Source organism: Entelurus aequoreus, linkage group LG06, assembly GCF_033978785.1.
Source record: "Entelurus aequoreus isolate RoL-2023_Sb linkage group LG06, RoL_Eaeq_v1.1, whole genome shotgun sequence".
NCBI classification, from domain to species: Eukaryota; Metazoa; Chordata; class Actinopteri; order Syngnathiformes; family Syngnathidae; genus Entelurus; species Entelurus aequoreus.
Window position 1 is genome coordinate 43,914,053 of NC_084736.1, and position 21,322 is coordinate 43,935,374.

The window sequence follows — 21,322 nt, forward strand, 5'->3', positions numbered from 1 at the left end:
GTTATCGCAAGTCCGTGACTAGCACAGAAGTCCAATAACAATCCACCACTCAGGTTCAGATCAGGGAGACCGTTCCTCCCAATCACGCCAGTCCAAGTATCACTGTCATTGCCCACGTGCGCGTTGAAGTCCCCCAGCAAGACTATGGAATCCCCTGCCGGCGCCCCATACAGGACCCCATGCAAGGTATCCAAGAAGGCTGAATACTCTGAACTCCTGTTTGGTGCGTATGCACAAACAACAGTCAGAGTTTTCCCCCCTCCAACCCTAAGGCGAAGGGAGGCGACCCTCTTGTCCACTGGGGTGAACTCCAACGTACAGGCACTCAGCCGGGGACTCGTGAGTATCCCCACACCCGCCTGTGCCCTCACACCCTGAGCAACTCCAGAAGTGAACAAGGTCCATCCCTTGTCCAGGAGTGTGGTTTCAGAGCCCTTGCTATGCGTAGAGGTAAGCCCCACCAGATCCAACCGGTAGCGCTCCACCTCTCGCACCAGCTCAGGCTCCTTCCCCACCAGCGTAGAGACGTTCCACGTCCCGAAAGTCAGCCTCTGCTGCCCCGAATTGGTCCGTCCGGAGCCTCCACTTTCACCGCCATCCACTTGGCAGCGCACCCGACCCCACTGGTTCCGACCGCGGGTGGTGGGCCCACGTGGCAGAGAAGATGGTGTGTCCACGTAGCTTCTTCGGGCTGTGCCCGGCCGGGCTCCGTGGCAAGCCCGGCCACCAGGCGCTCGCTGACGAGCCCTACCTCCGGGCCTAGCTCCGGAGGAGGGCCCCGGGCTTCCTCCGGGCCGGGTAACGCATCCTCTTTTAGGGTAGTAAACTAAATATATAAACGAGTGCAGCGTTTCAGATGAAAGTTCTCTTTTTCTGGCCATTTTGAGCGTTTAATTGACCCCACAAATGTGATGCTCCAGAAACTCAATCTGCTCAAAGGAAGGTCAGTTTTGTAGCTTCTGTAACGAGCTAAACTGTTTTCAGATGTGTGAACATGATTGCACAAGGGTTTTCTAATCATTAATTAGCCTTCTGAGCCAATGAGCAAACACATTGTACCATTAGAACACTGGAGTGATAGTTGCTGGAAATGGGCCTCTATACACCTATGTAGAGATTGCACCAAAAACCAGACATTTGCAGCTAGAATAGTCATTTACCACATTAGCAATGTATAGAGTGTACTTCTTTAAAGTTAAGACTAGTTTAAAGTTATCTTCATTGAAAAATAAGGACATTTTAATGTTACCCCAAACTTTTGAACGGTAGTGTATATATATATACACACACACACATATATACATACATATATCTGTGATGGCCCTGCGATGAGGTGGGCGACTTGTACCCCGCCTTCCGCCCGAGTGCAGCTGAGATAGGCTCCAGCACCCTCCACTACCCCAAAAGGGACAAGCTTATATATACACATTTATATATTACCTATTGTCATTGATATATATATATATATATATATATATATATATATATATATATATATATATATATATATATATATATATATATATATATACACGTGTGTGTGTATATATATATATATATATATACACGTATATATGTATGTATATATATATATATATATATATATATATATATATATATATATATACACGTATATATATATATATGCTTGAAATGAGCCCTAAAGGTTAAAAAAATAATCTATATGTTGTATTGGTTTTGAAAATGAAAAACATCAAAATGGGCCCTGCATGCTTTGGATTTTTCTGTGCGACCTTTAGTGGAAAACGTTTTGACACCCCTTATCTACGCTATTATCAAATCTTCAAGAGAAAAGTTCATCATCTTTGTAAAAGTTTCCTCAAGGCAGCTGTTCTGTCAACAGCCAAGTTCATCTAGTCTCTCCTTCAGCTTCAAGAGGACAGCCACGGCTAAACAGCGCCCCCTTGTGATACCAGCTTTCGCGTTCAATTAGTTTTTGGAAAAGACTACTTTTCAACACTGATGTGCCTGAGAAAAAAATCATCAGTAAGTATTTTTTTGTTTGGACAAGTTTCAATATTTGCATTTCATAATTAGGAACTTTACATGTTGTAACAGTTAAGGCACAAAATGACATTGGCCACAGAAAAACTGTACATCTTTTCATCCAAATGAGTTCTGCTATACTGTGAGAATAATACATGTCCACACTCATTGCTTCAATCAGCACATCACATTCGAAACACGCCAAAGCGCGTCTTCTTGGTCGGTGCGTTCAGTGTCGCACTCAGACTAAGTCCAAGCACCAGGCGGGTGTCGGCAGGATCGATAATTCCATCATCCCACAGTCTGTGGAAACAAACCATATTAAAACTGTCATCTTAGGCTTTTGTCATGAATATATGAATACAGGTTAGGGCTGCAGGAATAATCCAAATCGAATCGACATCAGGGTGCGGTAAATACCCGCAAGAGGCTGAGTTTTTTTTTTCCTTCCTACACTGGCATTTGAGTGACGGCCATGTACGCCAATCAGAATTGTTGAGCCTTGCGTTGGTTTGTCTCGCTTCAAACAGGTAGAAAGACGTCTTACTTTGTTCATCATTCTGATGCACAAAGTTGAAATTAACTTAACCGAGTGACCCCTCTTTTCAGTCATTCACAATCTTTGTCTGGGCGGAGACGAGAGCGGGGCACAACACACACGCAGTACAGAGAGCCTGGCGACTCGCCAGTGAGAAGTGCCACAAAATAGGAGGAAAAAAATTTGATTATAAAGCTCCATGTCCTGTTATGGGAATATTTCAGCTTCAAAACACAGGGGCAATATGAGCCCATCAACATGGACGGAAAAGCGAAAAAGTCGTCACGCGATAGCAATAAACAAAAAGAGAACGTCCAAACAAATTTTTCAAACAGGGAAAAAATGCACTTACCGTATTTTCCGAACTATAAGACGCACTTAAAATCCTTTTTATTCCTCAAAACTCCGCCTTATAACCCGGTGCGCCTAATGTACGGAATAATTCTGGTTTTGCTTATAGACCTTGAAGCAATTTTATTTGGTACATGGTGTAATGATAAGTGTGACCAGTAGATGGCAGTCATATATAACAGATACGTGCAGACTGCAATATGATGGCAATATGACGACCCCGAACGGGACAAGCGGTAGAAAATTGATGGATGGATGGATGACTCGAGTAAACAACACCAACATTTTATATGTTACATTGAAAATATTGAACATTACACACGGCGCTCAAAAATGTATCAAAATGTTTTAGTAAGACTTTGGTAAGCTATGAAGCCGCACCGCTTGATGGATTTTATTGTGCTTCAACATACGAGTATTATTATGGTGTGTGTATAAGGTAAGACATATTATCTGGCGGGTTTTTTCGCAATATTATGCAAAAGCAACTTTTTTTACCTTCTGGTACCTGCTGCTCTGTATTTGGGATCTGCATAAATCCTGAAAAATTTGTGCGTCTCCCTTTGTCGTCTGTGCAGACACCGTAGTCGATAAGCTTCTTCTTTTTCTCTATCTTCTTGTTATGGGACATTCATCCTCCGCTGTTGCCATTTCTAATATAATGTAGTGTAAAGTTCTTACTTATATCTGTCAGTAAACTTGCCATGAAAGTGCTAAAACATATCGGTGTAGTGAGTGTACATTAATCACCCAAGGAACTTTAATTATTAGAGAGTTCCGGTCGGACGGTTTTTCACGCCCTTGTTGTTGTTTCCGGATGAGGAGATGCTGCTCCGTTATTGATTGAAGTAAAGTCTGAATGTCATTAAAACGGTTAGCTCCATCTTTTGACACTTCTTCCACTCCCGTTCTTGCACGCTACACCGCTACAACAAAGATGACAGGGAGAAGACGCTGTCGAAGGTGAGCCACGTATATAAGACCTCCCACAAAACGGCGCATCCTGTCAGAAAGCTACTTGAAGAAGGTCTGTAAAACATAATCTATGCAACAATTTGACCAAAGAACTACCATTGCATGTTATGTAGACCACAAGTTTCCTAGTTTTACATCCAGAAAAAAATCAAAGAAAATATGAGTCCTTTAAAGCGCCCTTTTTTCCGGTGCGCCTTATATATGAAAAAAGAAAATAGAAAATAGATGATTCATCAGCACTGCGCCTTATAATCCGGTGCGCTCTATGGTCCGGAAAATACGGTATTTTTATTTATTTAGGATAAAGTTATTGGCCTTTCAATTACGATACAATTGTAAACAATTCTACAGTAATGAGAAATACAATTTGAATTCCTTTTAAATGGTTACTTGCATTATTATTATATATTATGATTACATGACATTATAAACACTGTGTAGTTTTTATCGTTTTTTTTCTTCTGTTTAAGAACATGATGTAGAAAAAAGCTCTGACCCTGTCTGCATAAAGCCAATAATTGTTTGTAGTAAAACATGGCATATAGAATATGTTGATTGACAGTCTAAAAGTAACATGTTATTTTTTAAGTTGTATGCCTTTTTATGTATAAAATATAAAAATTGCAAATCGAATCGCAATTTTGAAGAGAAAATCGCAATTAAGTTTTTTTCTCAAAATGGTGCAGCCCTCCTACAGGTCATTTTGCAGTACAACGTTGGAAACTTTCCTGAAGTCTATTGTGGTTCCAAACAAAAGTTTTATGGAAAAATATAGAAACGCAGAGGTCAAATCATCATCAACATATGTGATGTAATCTTTATTATGACCAAAAGGTAACTTTTTAAGTTTTGTTGTCTATTCCGTTGCCAATGCCATCACGGCGTACTTTTACTGTTCGTCCGTGCTGATGGGCTCAAGTTGCTCATTAAGTCTGACGATGGAATATTCCCACACAGGGACATTTGGCTTTGTCATCACCTTTTTCCCTCCTAGCATGTGTAGCTTAGCAGTGCCTCTCACTCATGAGTCGCGACTAGCGAGGCGATGTCCATGTATTCTGTGTGTGTAAGCTAGCGGATCCGCTGCTCATACCCAAACAAAGATTGCGGATGACTGACAAGAGGCTTCACTTTAACCATTTAGGCCATGTCCACACAAACACATATCCGGGGTTAAAACCATCTCCATCCACACGAGTGTAGTTTCAAACTGTCTCTGTCCACAGGCAAACCAAACACCTGCTGTCATTCACATTTTGCCCAATCAGAACCCTGGAAAAGCAGCAAAAGCTGTTCATATAATGTTTATTTTGATATACTAGACATACAGTGACACATCTTTAAAACCATCCTGCACTTACACAGAGCCCTGGGAACATTATGAATCTTTTTTTAAGTGCCTAATGCGCGCCTGTGCTGCTGAAACCCAACACTCGTTGAATAATAACATGTTTGATCACCAACATATAGCACATGTGCAGTGAAGTGTACATTATTCTTAAAATTAGCACATACTAACAAGGGCTCAAGGATGCATCTTGAATGTTTGAGAGCCTAAAGCGCACCGACGTGCGTGTGCCGCTGCAAAATAATACCACATTTAATCATAAATATAGTGATTACATCATCTTTAACATCACTACACACTAACAAGGTGCCCAGGATACATCAGGTTTTTTGTAGTTATACACGCGCCGCCATCTACACAAATTGAACCAACACACGTAAGTAAATAACTTCACGATCTGTCTTTAAATAAGGATTAAAAACATTCTAAAAATTCAAACTTGTTAAAGTTGTCCTATCAGCTCGAGTACCTACCCCCCTCCACCACACACACACACACACACACACACACACACACACACACACACACACACACACACACACACACACACACACACACACACACACACACACACACACACACACACACACACACACACACACACACACACACACACACACACACACCTCCGAAAAAAGCCTACCTCTTTAGGACCACCCTTTCTAGATATATAAAGATTTGTATTTACAACATTAATAATACATATATATATATATATATATATATATATATGTATAATAAAAAAATTATGCAAATATAAAATATAAAAAAGGTAAGCTTTTCGTTAATTATTTTTTGTTAAAAATTTTTTTTGTAATTGATTTTTAATCTTCATTATTTACATCAAGTTATTACAGTATGTCTGTAAATACATATATTTTGTTTTTTTTTATTAATTTTGGCCAAAGGGGGCCCATTTCAATTTCTTACACACACTTGTTATTATATATGTCGGCCAGAGGGGGAGCACTTAAAATTTTTACACACACTTATTTCATATGTTGACCAGAGGGGGAGCACTTTTAAAACCAACACACAGGCAATTTGAAAAATCCCTCATTTTTGGGACCACCCTAATGTTGATAGATTTCACCACCAGGGATGCAAATGAGACATTCTCTGTTAGATGCAATGGTTTTTCGTATTGGGACCATGACTTCGGTCCTAACTTGTTCACCGGTCCTCATATGGAAAGTAGTTTTCCTTGTTGATGTCTCAATAAGGGTAGAAATACAAAAACACGCACGTACGCAGTTAGGCCACTAATGGCAACGTAAGCTTGTGGTGTTCTTGTCATATTCTGTGGTTTGAACATTTTTTACTTTGAGCAAGTTGCAAACAGCCCCTTTAAAGACGGCCTGTAAAGATAACAAAGGTTTAATGATGCCAACCGTTTGACCCTAAAACAGATTAGTTCTCATTATTTTTAATTGGTACCTGTGAAGAGCCAACATATAATAAAATGTCTTAAAGTCATACGTCACCTAGCGCTGGAGAAGTAGGGATTTCCTTCTTCCTCAAAACGCCGCACTATGGGTTCCTTCATGGCGGCTTCCTGCTCGGCTGTGAACTTTTCAGAGGGAAGAAATGATGACATTAAATCAAAGATGAGAGCATGAATTTACAAAGCTGTACCTATTTGGTTCTTTTGAGGACACTCTTGCAGATGCTCACAATGGTCATGGAGGCGTATATCATAATTAACTAATCGTTTTATTAATCAGTGCCAAATTGAGGTGTCATTGTGAAGCTATTAATGCCGTTGTCACATCCCTCACAGCACACCTTACACATTTTAATTGAAGCTTTAGACAGCACTAATTAGAATCATTAGAACATTATGTAATTGGCTCTTTATATAAAAGCAGCTAAAGCATTGAAAAAAAGAAACCCTAATGGTAACGCTCTTGGCTAATAGAAGACCTTTGAATGCTCCACATTACCTCCTTTCCTTCTCTGGCTCGTTGGTCCTTGGTGATGGTGGCCAAAACGGTGGCAGCTTGCTCTCCGCCCATGACGGAGATCCTGGAATTGGGCCACATGTAGAGGAATCGAGGGCTGCAAAATAAGGAGAGCATGGGTCTGTTAACGTGTTTTTGACGTGGCAATATTGTTGGCAGTCATGATAATCAACAAGTTCAAAGAAGGGTTGGGTATTGTTAACAAATTATCTGATATCTGTGTCAAATTAATACTGGTACAGTGGAATTTCGATTGACGACCCCCTTGCTTTGCAAACTTTTTGATTAACAAACTTTTAGATCATGCCTCGGTGTGCGAACCATGTGTTTGTGTATGAACGCTTCATTCATTCATTCATTTTGTGTCCCGCATGCAGGCTCAGCAAGTGTGCCTTTTCTGGCTTTTTCCGCCTTTTGACAAGTTTCGTCCATTTTGCTAACTCAATAGGAGTCCCAAAAAGTGTGAAAAGGAAGGAAGGATTCGGAGTGGAATAAAAAATAAAAAAACGTTTTGTGAAAAATACATTATTGGCGCTCACAAGTATGAAGGAATCGATGAAGCAGGCTTCGTACCACAGCAAGTTTTAATGGTGACGAGTCCGGACATTTCTGGAAAAAACGCCAAAGCAGACCTTTTTCACAGTAGAGGAGAAGAACTACTCCCGTTCAGCGGCCCCTCCCCCCAATCCCTCTTATCTCTCCCTCTGTCTGTCTGCTCTTTTCCCGCCAGCTCCTCTTTTGCGGATGTTAATGTAAGTGGATTTCACTTTTTTAAAATGTTTTTTATTGTAGCAATACGGTTGTTAAAGACAAATTGCGATTTCTAATCATTTGTGGGGCAGCAAAGGGACTTCTGTGTGTGCGCTTATGGGCAAGACAGCAGCTTGTCGTCGAGGTTTTGGCTTGTTAATATATAAAAAGTTGATCAATCACCCCGTTGTTATGTTTGTTTGATATACAGTACTGTATATACCACCGGTCCGTGGATCGATTGGTACCGGGCCGCACAAGAAATAAAAAATAAAAACAATTGTATTTATTTAAAAAAAAAAATTAAATCAACATAAAAAACACAAGATACACTTACAATTAGTGCACCAACCCAAAAAACCTCCCTCCCCCATTTACACTCATTCGCACAAAAGGGTTGTTTCTTTCTGTTATTAATATTTCTGGTTCCTACATTATATATCAATATAGATGAATACAGTCTGCAGGGATACAGTCCGTATGCAGGGATACAGTCCGTAAGCACACATGATTGTATTTTTTTTATTACAAGTACAACCCATTTACCATGACAAAATTAAAAAATTAAAAATTTACAAATACAGTGACCTCCTACCTGTAGGCTCTGCCACACATGCCGTAATTTCCTGCACCATACGAGCCTCCAATAATGACCGTGATCTTGGGTACGTTGGCGCAGGCGACAGCGGTTACCATCTTAGCGCCATCCTTGGCTATTCCTCCTGCTTCATACTCTCTGCCCACCATGAAACCTGGCAGGGAGGTCAGAAATCAACTTGTGTACTCCAACAACACTACATTAGGTACACTTTTATATAGTCATGAGATCCCATAATAGTCAGATATAACATTGACACACAAAAAAAAAAAAGGTATTAATCTAACTATAAGTTTTAAGTATGCAAAGTATGTATCAAGGAGCTCCCTTCTTTTAGAAGATATGCCATGCCTCGACATGAGTGGTTTTGCTCTAAGGGTCGACACATCTGTCAACACAACAGCAATCAATTGGTTGGAATCACCCTGGTTAGCATTGAATTCAGTTGTACCAATGGCCATGGGGGAACCTGAAACCAAAAACTATGGATGGGCACATAGGACATATACACTTTTTGGTTTCACCACTATTGTGCTGGTAGAGGTCTCGCTTTCCCTGAATCTCTACAGCAGCCCTTTCACATCACATGACTGCAATGCTAACCAGGATGGTTGCATTCTAACAGTTGCTGTTGAGCCGGCAGAGTTGTCGCTCTTTTGCATCTTAACACCGTTTTTTAGCACAATAAGAGTGACACCTTTGTCAGCAAGGGCCTGTGGGGACGGGCACATAGGACATAGACACCTTTTGGTTTCAGCACTGTTGTTGTGCTGGTGGAGGCCGTTTTGCCTTACATTACTCCAATGTTAACAAGAAGGCTTCCATCCCAACGTCTGTTGTTGTGTCGGCAGAGGTGCCACTCATTTTGCATCTTAACAGCTGTTTTCCACCACAATAGAAGTGACACCTCTGTCAGCACAACAGCAGTCGTTAGGATGGAATTGCCCTTTTTAGTGTTCCATTCATCTGTACCAGGGGCCATGAGAGCACCTGAAAGCACAAAGTACTTTTGGACATAGCTCCTTTTGGTTTCAGCATTGTTGTTGTGCTGGTCAAAGTCTCTCTTTCCCTGCATCTCAACAGTGGCCGTTTTGCCTCAGATTACTGCAATGCGAACGAGGGGGATTCCAACCAAAATTCTGATGCTGTGTTGGCAGAGGTGTCACCCCTTTGCATCTTAACAGCTGTTTTCACCACAATAGGAGTGACATCTCTGTCAGCACAATAGCAGTTGTTAGAATGGACTCGCCTTCATTAGCATTCTATTCAGTTTTACCAATGGCCATGGGGGCACCTGAAACCAAAAAGTACCCTACATTGGCACATAGGACATGGACATAGCTCCTTTTGGTTTCAGCACTGTTGATGTGCTGGTTCAAGTGTCTCTTTCCCTGTACCTCAACAGTGGCCGTTTTGCCTCAGATTACTGCAATGCTAACGAGGGGGATTCCAACCAAACTTCTGATGTTGGGTTGGCAAAGGTGACGCCCCTTTGCATCTTAACAGCTGTTTTTACCACAATAGGAGTGACACCTCTGTCAGCACAATAGCAGTCGTTAGAATGGACTCGCCTTTGTTAGCATTCCATTCAGTTTTACCAATGGCCATGGGGGCACCTGAAACCAAAAAGTACCCTACATTGGCACATAGGACATGGACATAGCTCCTTTTGGTTTCAGCACTGTTGATGTGCTGGTTCAAGTGTCTCTTTCCCTGTACCTCAACAGTGGCCGTTTTGCCTCAGATTACTGCAATGCTAACGAGGGGGATTCCAACCAAACTTCTGATGTTGGGTTGGCAAAGGTGACGCCCCTTTGCATCTTAACAGCTGTTTTTACCACAATAGGAGTGACACCTCTGTCAGCACAATAGCAGTCGTTAGAATGGACTCGCCTTTGTTAGCATTCCATTCAGTTTTACCAATGGCCATGGGGGCACCTGAAACCAAAAAGTACCCTACATTGGCACATAGGACATGGACATAGCTCCTTTTGGTTTCAGCACTGTTGATGTGCTGGTTCAAGTGTCTCTTTCCCTGTACCTCAACAGTGGCCGTTTTGCCTCAGATTACTGCAATGCTAACGAGGGGGATTCCAACCAAACTTCTGATGTTGGGTTGGCAAAGGTGACGCCCCTTTGCATCTTAACAGCTGTTTTTACCACAATAGGAGTGACACCTCTGTCAGCACAATAGCAGTCGTTAGAATGGACTCGCCTTTGTTAGCATTCCATTCAGTTTTATCAATGGCCATGGCCGCACCTGAAACCAAAAAGTACCGGACATTGGCACATAGGACATGGACACTTTTTGGTTTCAACACTGTTGTTGTGCTGGTAGAGGTTGCTCTTTCCCGGCATCTCGCCCTGCTACTGAGGGGGATTCCATCCTAAAAACTGCTTTTATACTGGCACAGGTGTCACTGCCAAGGTGGTGCAAAATATGCCAAAATGCAAAGGAGCGTCACCTGTGTCAACAGGTCAACAAAACAGCCGTAGTTAGGGTGCACTCCCCCTTGTTAGCATTTTATTCAGTTGTATAAATGGCTATGGGTGCACCTGAAACCAAAAAGTACCGGACATTGGCACATAGGACATGGACCCTTTTTGGTTTCAACACTGTTGTTGTGCTGGTAGAGGTTGCTCTTTCCCGGCATCTCACCCTGCTAACGAGGGGGATTCCATCCTAAAAATTGCTTTTATACTGGCACAGGTGTCACTCCCAAGATGGTGCAAAATATGCCAAAATGTAAAGGAGTGTCACCTCTGTCAACAAAACAGCCGTCGTTAGGATGGAATCACCTTCGCCAGCATTTTATTCAGTTGTGTTAATGGCCATGGGGGCTATGGAGACACCTTAAACCAAAGAGTGCACGCAGGACATAGGCCCTTTTTAGTTTCAGGACTGTCTTTGTGCTAGTGGAGGTTTCGCTTCCCTGTCGTTTTGCCAGATAATACTGCATTGCCAATGAGGAGGATTCCTAACCTGACTCTCACCAGATCCTCGTAGTACGTTGAGCTCCACTCAAGGATCTGGGACTTTTCATGAGGAGATATATTTCAGAAGGCAGGGCCTTGTAAAAAAATCATTGTATGTGATTGGATAAACCACTTGTCCGTTATCTTGAATGACGTGCTACTTCAACCATTCACATCGAAATCAACCCGTGATGCTGATGAGAGCGACGCTGGGAAATCCAAAACAGAACAGCCGACATATACTGTATATACGACAGAGCGAAAAGTTAATAAATGCCTTCAAAACCATTCTGTTCATCTTTTAAAGAATTAATATTCGATAGATTCGACAAAACAGTTGCAATAGCAGAATCAGTGTCAGCACACGACTCCTCGCTGTGTGCCGCCATTGTAGTTTGAATCAAACAGTCGCTTCGGCGCTACGTCACACCTATGAAATCCCGCCCGGCGGTCCTGATTGGTTCATTATTTTTTGCTATCTTGAAGGAGTTTGCATTGCCTTCGAGCCCAGATTCTTGTGTAGAGCTCAGCGAACTACAAGGATCTGGCGAGAGTCAGGTTAGAGCAGGGGTAGGGAACCTATGGCTCTCGAGCCAGATGTGGCTCCTTTGATGACTGCATCTGGCTCTCGGATAAATCTTATCTGACATTGCTTAACACGATAAGTAATCAATAATTCCGCTGGTAATCACAGTGTTAAAAATAACCACGTACCAACCAGACTACAAAGCCATCAGCAAAACCATACAACACCAGAAGTCGCATTAATGGTAAGAAGTAATGTATTTATTATTGGTTACCTTAAGAATAACATTGTTATTAAAAAGAATAAGAGACTTATTATACGCTAAAAATGTTGGTCTTACTTAAAAATGCACGCATTTAGTTGTATTCAGTGTTAAAAAATATTAGACGGCTCTCACGGAAATACATTTTTAAAATATTTGGCTTTCATGGCTCTCTCAGCCAAAAAGGTTCCCGACCCCTGAGTTAGAGGATTCCATCATAACAATGATAATCCGTTTACGTTTTAGCACTAAGCGCTCAAATTAGATCTGACCAATCCAAGTCTGTGAGCATGAACTGATGAAGTCTGCAAATAAATGAGATGCGAAACGTCTTCTAAGACAATCTGAACAGTCCAGCTGCGATCGAGTCAATGTCCTGATGAATGACAATATTAAACAGTGGGGCAAAAAAGTATTTAGTCAGTCACCAATTGTGCAAGTTCTCCCACTTAAAAAGATGAGAGGCCTGAGACAAAATGAGAAAAAAAATCCAGAAAAACACTGTCTGATTTTTAAATATTTTTTTTTTGCAAATTATGCTTGGTCAATAACAAAAGTTAATCTCCGCCTTCCGCCCGAATGCAGTTGAGATAGGCTTCAGCACCCCCGCGACGCCGAACGGGACAAGCGGTAGAAAATGGATGGATGGATGGCATCTCAATACTTTGTTATATACACTTTGTTGGCAATGACAGAGGTCAAACGTTTTCTGGAAGTCTTCACAAGGTATGGGGCGGCATGGCGTAGTGGGTAGAGCGCCCGTGTCAGAAACCTGAGGGTTGCAGGTTCGCTCCCCGCCTCTTACCATGCCGTTGTGTCCTTGGGCAGGACACTTCACCCTTGCCCCCGGTGCCACTCACACCGGTGAATGAATGTTGAATGAATGACAGGTGGTGGTCGGAGGGGCCGTAGGCGCAAATTGGCAGCCACGCTTCCGTCAGTCTACCCCAGGGCAGCTGTGGCTACGAAAGTAGTTTACCACCACCAGGTGTGAATGAATGATGGGTTTTTAACATGTAAAGCGACTTTGGGTACTTAGAAAAGCGCTATATAAATCCCAGGTATTATTATTATTATTATTCACACACTGCTGCTGGTATTTTGGCCCATTTCTCCAGGCAGATATCTTCTAGAGCAGGGGTGACAAAATCAAGGCCCGCGGGCCAAATCTGTGGCCCCCGGGATATTATTTGATTAGTAATAGAGCTGGCCCGCAGGCTGCTGTTTTGCACACACCAATACTCCATCAGTGTTGGCGGTAGATGGGGTCCCAGGGACCCCATCAAGTCATCAAGTCATAAAAATGGGGTCCCACAGTAAATTTTTTGGGTCCCACTTTTTTGTAACCGTTTTGAAACCAAATGATAAATGTATGCATTATCCTGTTATAACTCCAATTCCATATTGTGTTTTGGAAAAAGGTTTTCATAAACGTTAATTCATTAAAAAAATAATACAAAAGAAAACAAATGTATGCAAATTAATTCAGTTATAAACATTAATTAACTTTCTTCTTTCCTTCATGGATCTAAACTTTACCGCTGCCAGTATTGTTTTCTATATTTCCCCCAGGGATCAATAAAGTACTTTCTATTCTATTCTATTCTATTCTATTGTAACATTTTCAGAATGTGTTTGTTCTATTTTTGGCAAAGTATGACAAATAAATATTTTGTAGTTTTAATGCCATGATTTTAATAGTCCGGCCCACGTGTGCACAGATTTTCCTCCATGCGGCCCCTGAGCTAAAATTAGTTTGACACCCCTGCTCTAGAGCAGTGATGTTTTGGGGCTGTCGCTGGGCAACACAGACTTTCAACTCCCTCTAAAGATTTTCTATGGGGTTGAGATCTGGACACTGGCTAGGCCACTCCTGGACCTTGAAATGCTTCTTACGGAGCCATGCCTTCGTTGCCTAGGCGGTTTGGGATCATTGTCATGCTGAAAGACCCAGCCACGTTTCATCTTCAATGCCCTTGCTGATGGAAGGAGGTTTTCACTCAAAATCTCACGATATATGGCCTCATACATTCTTTCCTTTACATGGATCAGTATTACTCGTCCTTTTGTAGAAAAACAGTCCCAAAACATGATGTTTCCATCCCCATGCTTCACAGTAGGTAGGGTGTTCTTTGGATGCAACTCAGCATTCCTTCTCTTTCAAACACGACAAGTTGAGATTTTACCAAGAAGTTCTATTTTGGTTTCATCTGACCATATGACATTCTGCCAATACTCTTCTGGATCATCCAAATGCTGCTAACCCATTGCAGATTCAGTCTTCCCAGCCTGGTGCATGTCTACAATTTAGTTTCTGGTGTCCTTTAACAGCTCTTTGGTTTTGGCCATAGTGGAGTTTGGAGTGTGACTGTTTGAGGTTGTGGACAGGTGTTTTTTATACTGATAATGAGGCCAAACAGGTGCCATTAAAACAGGTAACGAGTGGAGGACAGAGGAACCTCTTAAAGAAGAAGTTACAGGTCTGTGAAAGCCAGAAATCTTGCTTGTTTGTAGGTGACCAAATACAGAGGAATTCATTAATTAATCAATTAAAAATCCTATAATGTGATTTCCTGGATTATTTACCCCCATTCTGTCTCTCATAGTTGAAGTGTACCGTATTTTTAAGACTATAGGGCGCACTTAAAATCCTTTTATTTTCTCAAAAATCGAGAGTGCGGTATGCCTAATGTATGGAATAATTCGGGTTGTGCTTACCGACCTCGAAGCAATCTTATTTGGTACATGGTGTAATGATAAGTGTGACCAGTAGATGGCAGTCAAACATAAGAGATGCATGTAGACTGCAACATGATGGCAGTCACACACAAGATATACGTGTAGACTGCAATATGACACCAGCAAACAGTACCAAAACTTTAAATGTTCCATTGAAAATAAGGAACATTACACACGGCACTCAAAAATCTGTCAAAATGTTTTAGTATGACTTTGAAGCCGCACCGCTTGATGGATTGTCAGCCCATTACGGCTACCGTAGTCAGAGATACAAATATAATTATGGTGTGTGTATAAGGACCGCAAAATGGCACCGATTAGCAGACAGACAGATTATCTGGCGTTTTGTTTCACAATATTATGCAAAACCAACTTTTCTTACCTTCTGGTACCTGTTGATGTGTATTTGGGATCTACATAAGTCCTGAAAATTTGCGCAAATCCACCACTGATACCGTAGTCGATAAGCTTCTTCTTTTTCACTATCTTCTTGTTATGGGCCATTCACCCTCTGCTGTTGCCATTTCTAATATAAAGTAGCATAAAGTTTTTACTTATATCTCGCTTTGGAAGCGCTAAAAACTACCAGTGTAGTGAGTTTACATAATTCACCCACGTTATTAGAGTGTGCCAGTCGGACGGTTTTTCACGGGACACATTTCCGGCGTTATTGCACTAATGAGCCACGGATGAGGAGATGCTGCTCCGTTGTTGATTTAAGTAAAGTGTGAATGTCATTAAAACAGTCAGCTCCATCTTTTGACACTTCTTCCACTCCCATCCTTGCACGCTACACCACTACAACAAAGATGACAGAAAGAAGACGCTGTCGAAGGTGAGCCACGTAAATAAGAGCGCCCACAAAACGACGCATCCTGAAGCGACTGTCAAAAAGCGGCTTTAAGATGATCTGTAAAACATCATCCATGCAACATTTTGACCAAAGAACCACCATTACATACATACATACATTACATTACATACATTATGTAGACCACAAGGAAGTGTTTTACATTTAGAAAAAAATCATTGTATGACCCCTTTAATGCGCTTTATACTCCGGTACGCCTTTTGTATGAAAAAAGACCTGAATAAACCCGCTCATCAGCAGTGCGCCTTATAATCCGGTGTGCCCTATGGTCCAGAAAATATGGTACCTATGATGAAAATTACAGGCCTCTCCATCTTTTTAAGTGGGGGAACTTGCACAATTGGTGGCTGACTAAATATTTACTTGCCCCACTGATATGAAGTTAAAGTACCAATGATTGTCACACACACACTAGGTGTGGCGAAATTATTCTCTGCATTTGACCCGTCACCCTTGATTACCCCCTGGGAGGTGAGGGAAGCAGTGGGCAGCAGCGGTGGCCGCGCCCGGGAATAATTTTTGGTGATTTAACGCCCAATTCCAACCCTTGATGCTGAGTGCCAAGCAGGGAGGTAGGTCCCATTTTTATAGTCTTTGGTATGACTTGGCCGGGGTTTGAGCTCACAACCTACCGATCTCAGGGCGGACACTCTAACCACTATGCCACTGAGTAGGTGACATGATATATGACTTCATTTTGTGAATGTGAATATACAGCAACACATGAAGACACAGAGATATTAGCTCACCTGTTATGTTTTGTAGGAATAAAAGAGGGATGTTTCTCTGGCAACATAACTCAATGAAATGCGTCCCCTAAAAAAAAAACAAATGTAAATTTAGTAAGCTCACAAAAAGAACTGTCTAGACACGCTCTTTGTTGAGTGGTTGTCTTAACAAAGTGGGAAATGTGACAGAGAAAATAAACAGTGGCGTGACCCGCGATGACATGAATCCAATCTATTCTTGGCTGCCGCTCACAAACACAAACAGCTCTGCGGAGTGAAGCATTTAGCATCACAGAAGGCCGACTGTGTCTTCAGTGAGGACATCTCCAAATGCAGGCGCGGTATTGATTTTCTCTGGATGTGCTTGCCAGGCATATTTGAAGCACCACATTTAACGGCAATCACGCTGATAAAACGCCGAATGCTCACACAGGCACACACAGATAGAAGAATGTAGTATATATATATTTTTTTGTTGTCATGGAATTCAGAATGCAGTGGAAAAGGTCTGTAATAACACACTCGGCCCCTCATCCGTTTTAGGGGTGGCTACAGTTCAGCTCTGTTCACGGCAGAATTGCTTGGCAAATTAAGTGAGCGATGTTGAATGAAAATGGGCTGCGGCTTTCAAACCCAACGCTATTACCATACTATTCAGGAGCTGGCCCAGACAAACGCAATTAGAGAGCTTATTGTACCAGCACCTGCACTAAAAATGGTCAGAACAAATCATCTATTAGGTTCATGTGCTCTCAAGAGAGAAATATTGGTATTCATTGTTGCAAGAAGCACAGTGAATCGAGTCTGTAAGTCCTTGGCATTTTTAGGAAAGAGTCTGACTCTTTGAAAATGTGCACATAACTCTGAGCAACAAACAATATTCACCTTTTTCGCAGACTCTGAAAACAAAACTCCGTTGTTGCCAATTATTCCGACAGGGTAACCAAAAATTCTGGAGAATCCTGCATGGGAATATTTAAAGTCACATTGCAGCAATGCATATTGTAGAGTATAATAGTGGGTTCCTTTAAACAAAAATAAGAAATAAGACCAACAGAACATACCTGTCACAAGTGTGTCTCCATAAAACGCCTTGAACTCGTCAAATTTACTTCCGTCCACAATTCTGGCAATAACCTGTGAGACAATAAATACATACAATTTAAAGCCTTGTGCAAAATGCACTTTATAATGATAATATACTGGAACATGTGTCCCTGGAGCAGGGGTGTCAAACAAATTTTAGATCGGGGCCACATAGAGAAAAATCTACTCTCAAGTGGGCCGGACTGGTAAAATCACGGCACAATAACTTAAAAATAAAAACAACTTCAGATTGTTTTCTTCGCTTAAAAATAGAACAAGCACATTCTGAAAATGTACAAATCATAATGTTGTTGTTTTGGTTTTTTTACACTAACATGTTGCGGTTAATCGTATTCTATCTGTATTTGTCATTATTTATACTTTCTGAATAAATTACTGTATATTACCAAATAGTAGCCCGGGCGTTTATTTCACAAAACGGGGTCAGACCCCGGGCGGCTATTAGGACATGGCTTTTATTTATTTTTGCACCAGCCTGCACCAGGCCATTATTTGGTTACAATGGTTACTGTCCAGTATTTTTTTTTCGTACAAAAAAACGTTAAATGTAAAAGTTATTGTAAACATATACGAACAAAAAAACAAGAGATCAACATGAGGTAGGCTATCAAAAGACAAGAGATCAACAAGGCCTCAACATGGCAGTAGTGCAACAATTGTCAAATAGAAAACCAATACTAAAAATAAATACACTTCTTAAATAAAGCAGCCTACCGGGAAAAATAAAATTATGGTACCAAGTACTCAAGTATAAAACCCACCATCAAAACAGAACAATAATACTGTCACTTAAATGAAATAAAGGCTACAGTACTCCAAGTTTTAAATAAAGCAGCATACGTGATGTATCAACTGACACAAATTAGCATCAAGCTCGTCGCTCACTTTCTTCCTACCTCCACCAGATGAGCGAGCCCGTTTTCTATCGATAGCCGACTGAGATAGTAGTTCTCTCTTTTTTTGCTTCCATTCTCGTACACGTTTTGGGTCAACGTTAAACTGCCTGGCCGCTGCCAAACCAGAATTCTGCTCCGCATACTTGACAACCGCTAGCTTGAACTTTAAGTCAAACTTTCTGTTCTTCTTCCCCCTTAAAGTATTCCTGTCCATCAGTTGTGGTGTACCGGTATCCTGTTCATTCAACTCACTGCTACTGTTTATCCGGCCAACGGGATGAGTTTGCTGAGCCGAAATTTCTGAATGAAAGAAACTGCTGTTCTAAATGTGTCCACTAGATGTCGCAATAGCAATTCTTTGTATCTTTGTAGATTATGCTAAATACAAAAACCGTTTCCATATGAGTTGGGAAATTGTGTTAGATGTAAATATAAACGGAATACAATGATTTGCAAATCCTTTTCAACCCATATTCAATTGAATGCACTACAAAGACAAGATATTTGATGTTCAAACTCATACACTTTATTTTTTTTTTGCAAATAATAATTAACTTAGAATTTCATAGCTGCAACACGTGCCAAAGTAGTTGGGAAAGGGCATGTTCAACACTGTGTTACATGGCCTTTCCTTTTAACAACACTCAGTAAACGTTTGGGAACTGAGGAGACGCATTTTTTAAGCTTCTCAGGTGGAATTCTTTCCCATTCTTGCTTGATGTACAGCTTAAGTTGCTCAACATTCCGGGGGTCTCTGTTGTGGTATTTTAGGCTTCATAATGCGCCACACATTTTCAATGGGAGACAGGTCTGGACTGCAGGCAGGCCAGTCTAGTACCCGCACTCTTTTACTATGAAGCCACGTTGATGTAACACGTGGCTTGGCATTGTCTTGCTGAAATAAGCAAGGGCGTCCATGATAACGTTGCTTGGATGGCAACATATGTTGCTCCAAAACCTGTATGTACCTTTCAGCATTAATGGCGCCTTCACAGATGGGTAAGTTACCCATGTCTTGGGCACTAATACACCCCCATACAATCACAGATGCGGCTTTTCCACTTTGCGCCTATAACAATCCAGATGGTTCTTTTCTTCTTTGGTCCGGAGGACACGACGTCCACAGTTTCCAAAAACAATTTGAAATGTGGACTCATCAGACCACAGAACTCTTTTCCACTTTGTATCAGTCCATCCTAGATGAGCTCAGGCCCAGCGAAGCCGACGGCGTTTCTGGGTGTTGTTGATAAACGGTTTTCGCCTTGCATAGGAGAGTTTTAACTTGCACTTACAGATGTAGCGACCAACTGTAGTTACTGACAGTGGGTTTCTGAAGTGTTCCTGAAACCATGTGGTGATATCCTTTACACACTGATGTCGCTTGTTGATGCAGTACAGCCTGAGGGATCGAAGGTCACAGGCTTAGCTGCTTACGTGCAGTGATTTCTCCAGATTCTCTGAACCCTTTGATGATATTACGGACCGTAGATGGTGAAATCCCTAAATTCCTTGCAATAGCTGGTTAAGAAAGGTTTTTCTTAAACTGTTCAACAATTTGCTCACGCATTTGTTGACAAAGTGGTGACCCTCACCCCATCCTTGTTTGTGAATGACTGAGCATTTCATGGAATCTACTTTTATACCCACCTGTTCCCAATTTGCCTGTTCACCTGTGGGATGTTCCAAATAAGTGTTTGATGAGCATTCCTCAACTTTATCAGTATTTATTTCCACCTTTCCCAACTTCTTTGTCACGTGTTGCTGGCATCAAATTCTAAAGGTAATGATTATTTGCAAAAAAAGAAATGTTTATCAGTTTGAACATCAAATATGTTGTCTTTGTAGCATATTCAACTGAATATGAGTTGAAAATGATTTGCAAATCATTGTATTCCGTTTATATTTACATCTAACACAATTTCCCAACTCATATGGAAACGGGGTTTGTATTTAGCATAATCTACAAAGATACAAAGAATTGCTATTGCGACATCTAGTGGACACATTTAGAACAGCAATTTCTTTCATTCAGAAATTTCGGCTCAGCAAACTCATCCCGTTGGCCGGATAAAACCTGTCTGCGGGCCTGAATCGGCCCTCGGGCCATACGTTTGACACCCCTGCCCTAGAGCCTGTTTATAACCACCAAACCTACTTGAGGTGTTCAAACACAGTCGTCTTTCGCCACATCGCGCTTTGAAGTTTGAGGTTTCCCTAATGCAGATATTTTTTAAACATATTCAACATACAGTATATGGCCAAAAGTATTTGGCCACCTGCCTTGACTCACATATGAACTTGAAGTGCCATCCCATTCCTAACCCATAGGGTTCAATATGATGTCGGTTCTGGTAAGGCTGTCCACAAGGTTGCGGAGTGTGTTTATAGTAATGTTCGACCATTCTTCCAAAAGCGCGTTGGTGAGGTCACATACTGATGTTGGTCGAGAAGGCCTGGCTCTCAGTCTCCGTTCTAATTAATCCCAAAGGTGTTCTATTGGGTTCAGGTCAGGACTCTGTGCAGGCCAGTCAAGTTCATCCAAACCAGACTCTGTCATCCATGTCTTTATGGACCTTGCTTTGTGCACTGGTGCACAGTCATGTTGGAAGAAGAAGGGGCCCGCTCCAAATTGTTCCCACAAGGTTGGGAGCATGGAATTGTCCAAAAATGTTTTGGTATCCTGGAGCAT

The 21,322-nt window shown here is 41.5% G+C and overlaps 1 protein-coding gene across 1 annotated transcript in view; it reads right to left on the minus strand.

Moving 5' to 3' along the window:
• Window positions 1-2,012: 2,012 nt before the first annotated feature.
• Window positions 2,013-21,322, minus strand: part of LOC133651560 (methylcrotonoyl-CoA carboxylase beta chain, mitochondrial-like) — a 41,710-nt gene continuing 22,400 nt past the window's right edge. Inside the window, exons 11-17 of the mRNA XM_062049530.1 lie at window positions 17,695-17,767; window positions 17,516-17,592; window positions 16,652-16,718; window positions 8,526-8,682; window positions 7,163-7,277; window positions 6,704-6,789; window positions 2,013-2,310 (exon numbers count right to left, since the gene is read on the minus strand). Of these exons, the coding sequence (XP_061905514.1) occupies window positions 2,193-2,310; window positions 6,704-6,789; window positions 7,163-7,277; window positions 8,526-8,682; window positions 16,652-16,718; window positions 17,516-17,592; window positions 17,695-17,767 (693 nt within the window). The 3' untranslated portion in view covers window positions 2,013-2,192. The remainder of the gene's footprint in view (window positions 2,311-6,703; window positions 6,790-7,162; window positions 7,278-8,525; window positions 8,683-16,651; window positions 16,719-17,515; window positions 17,593-17,694; window positions 17,768-21,322) is intronic.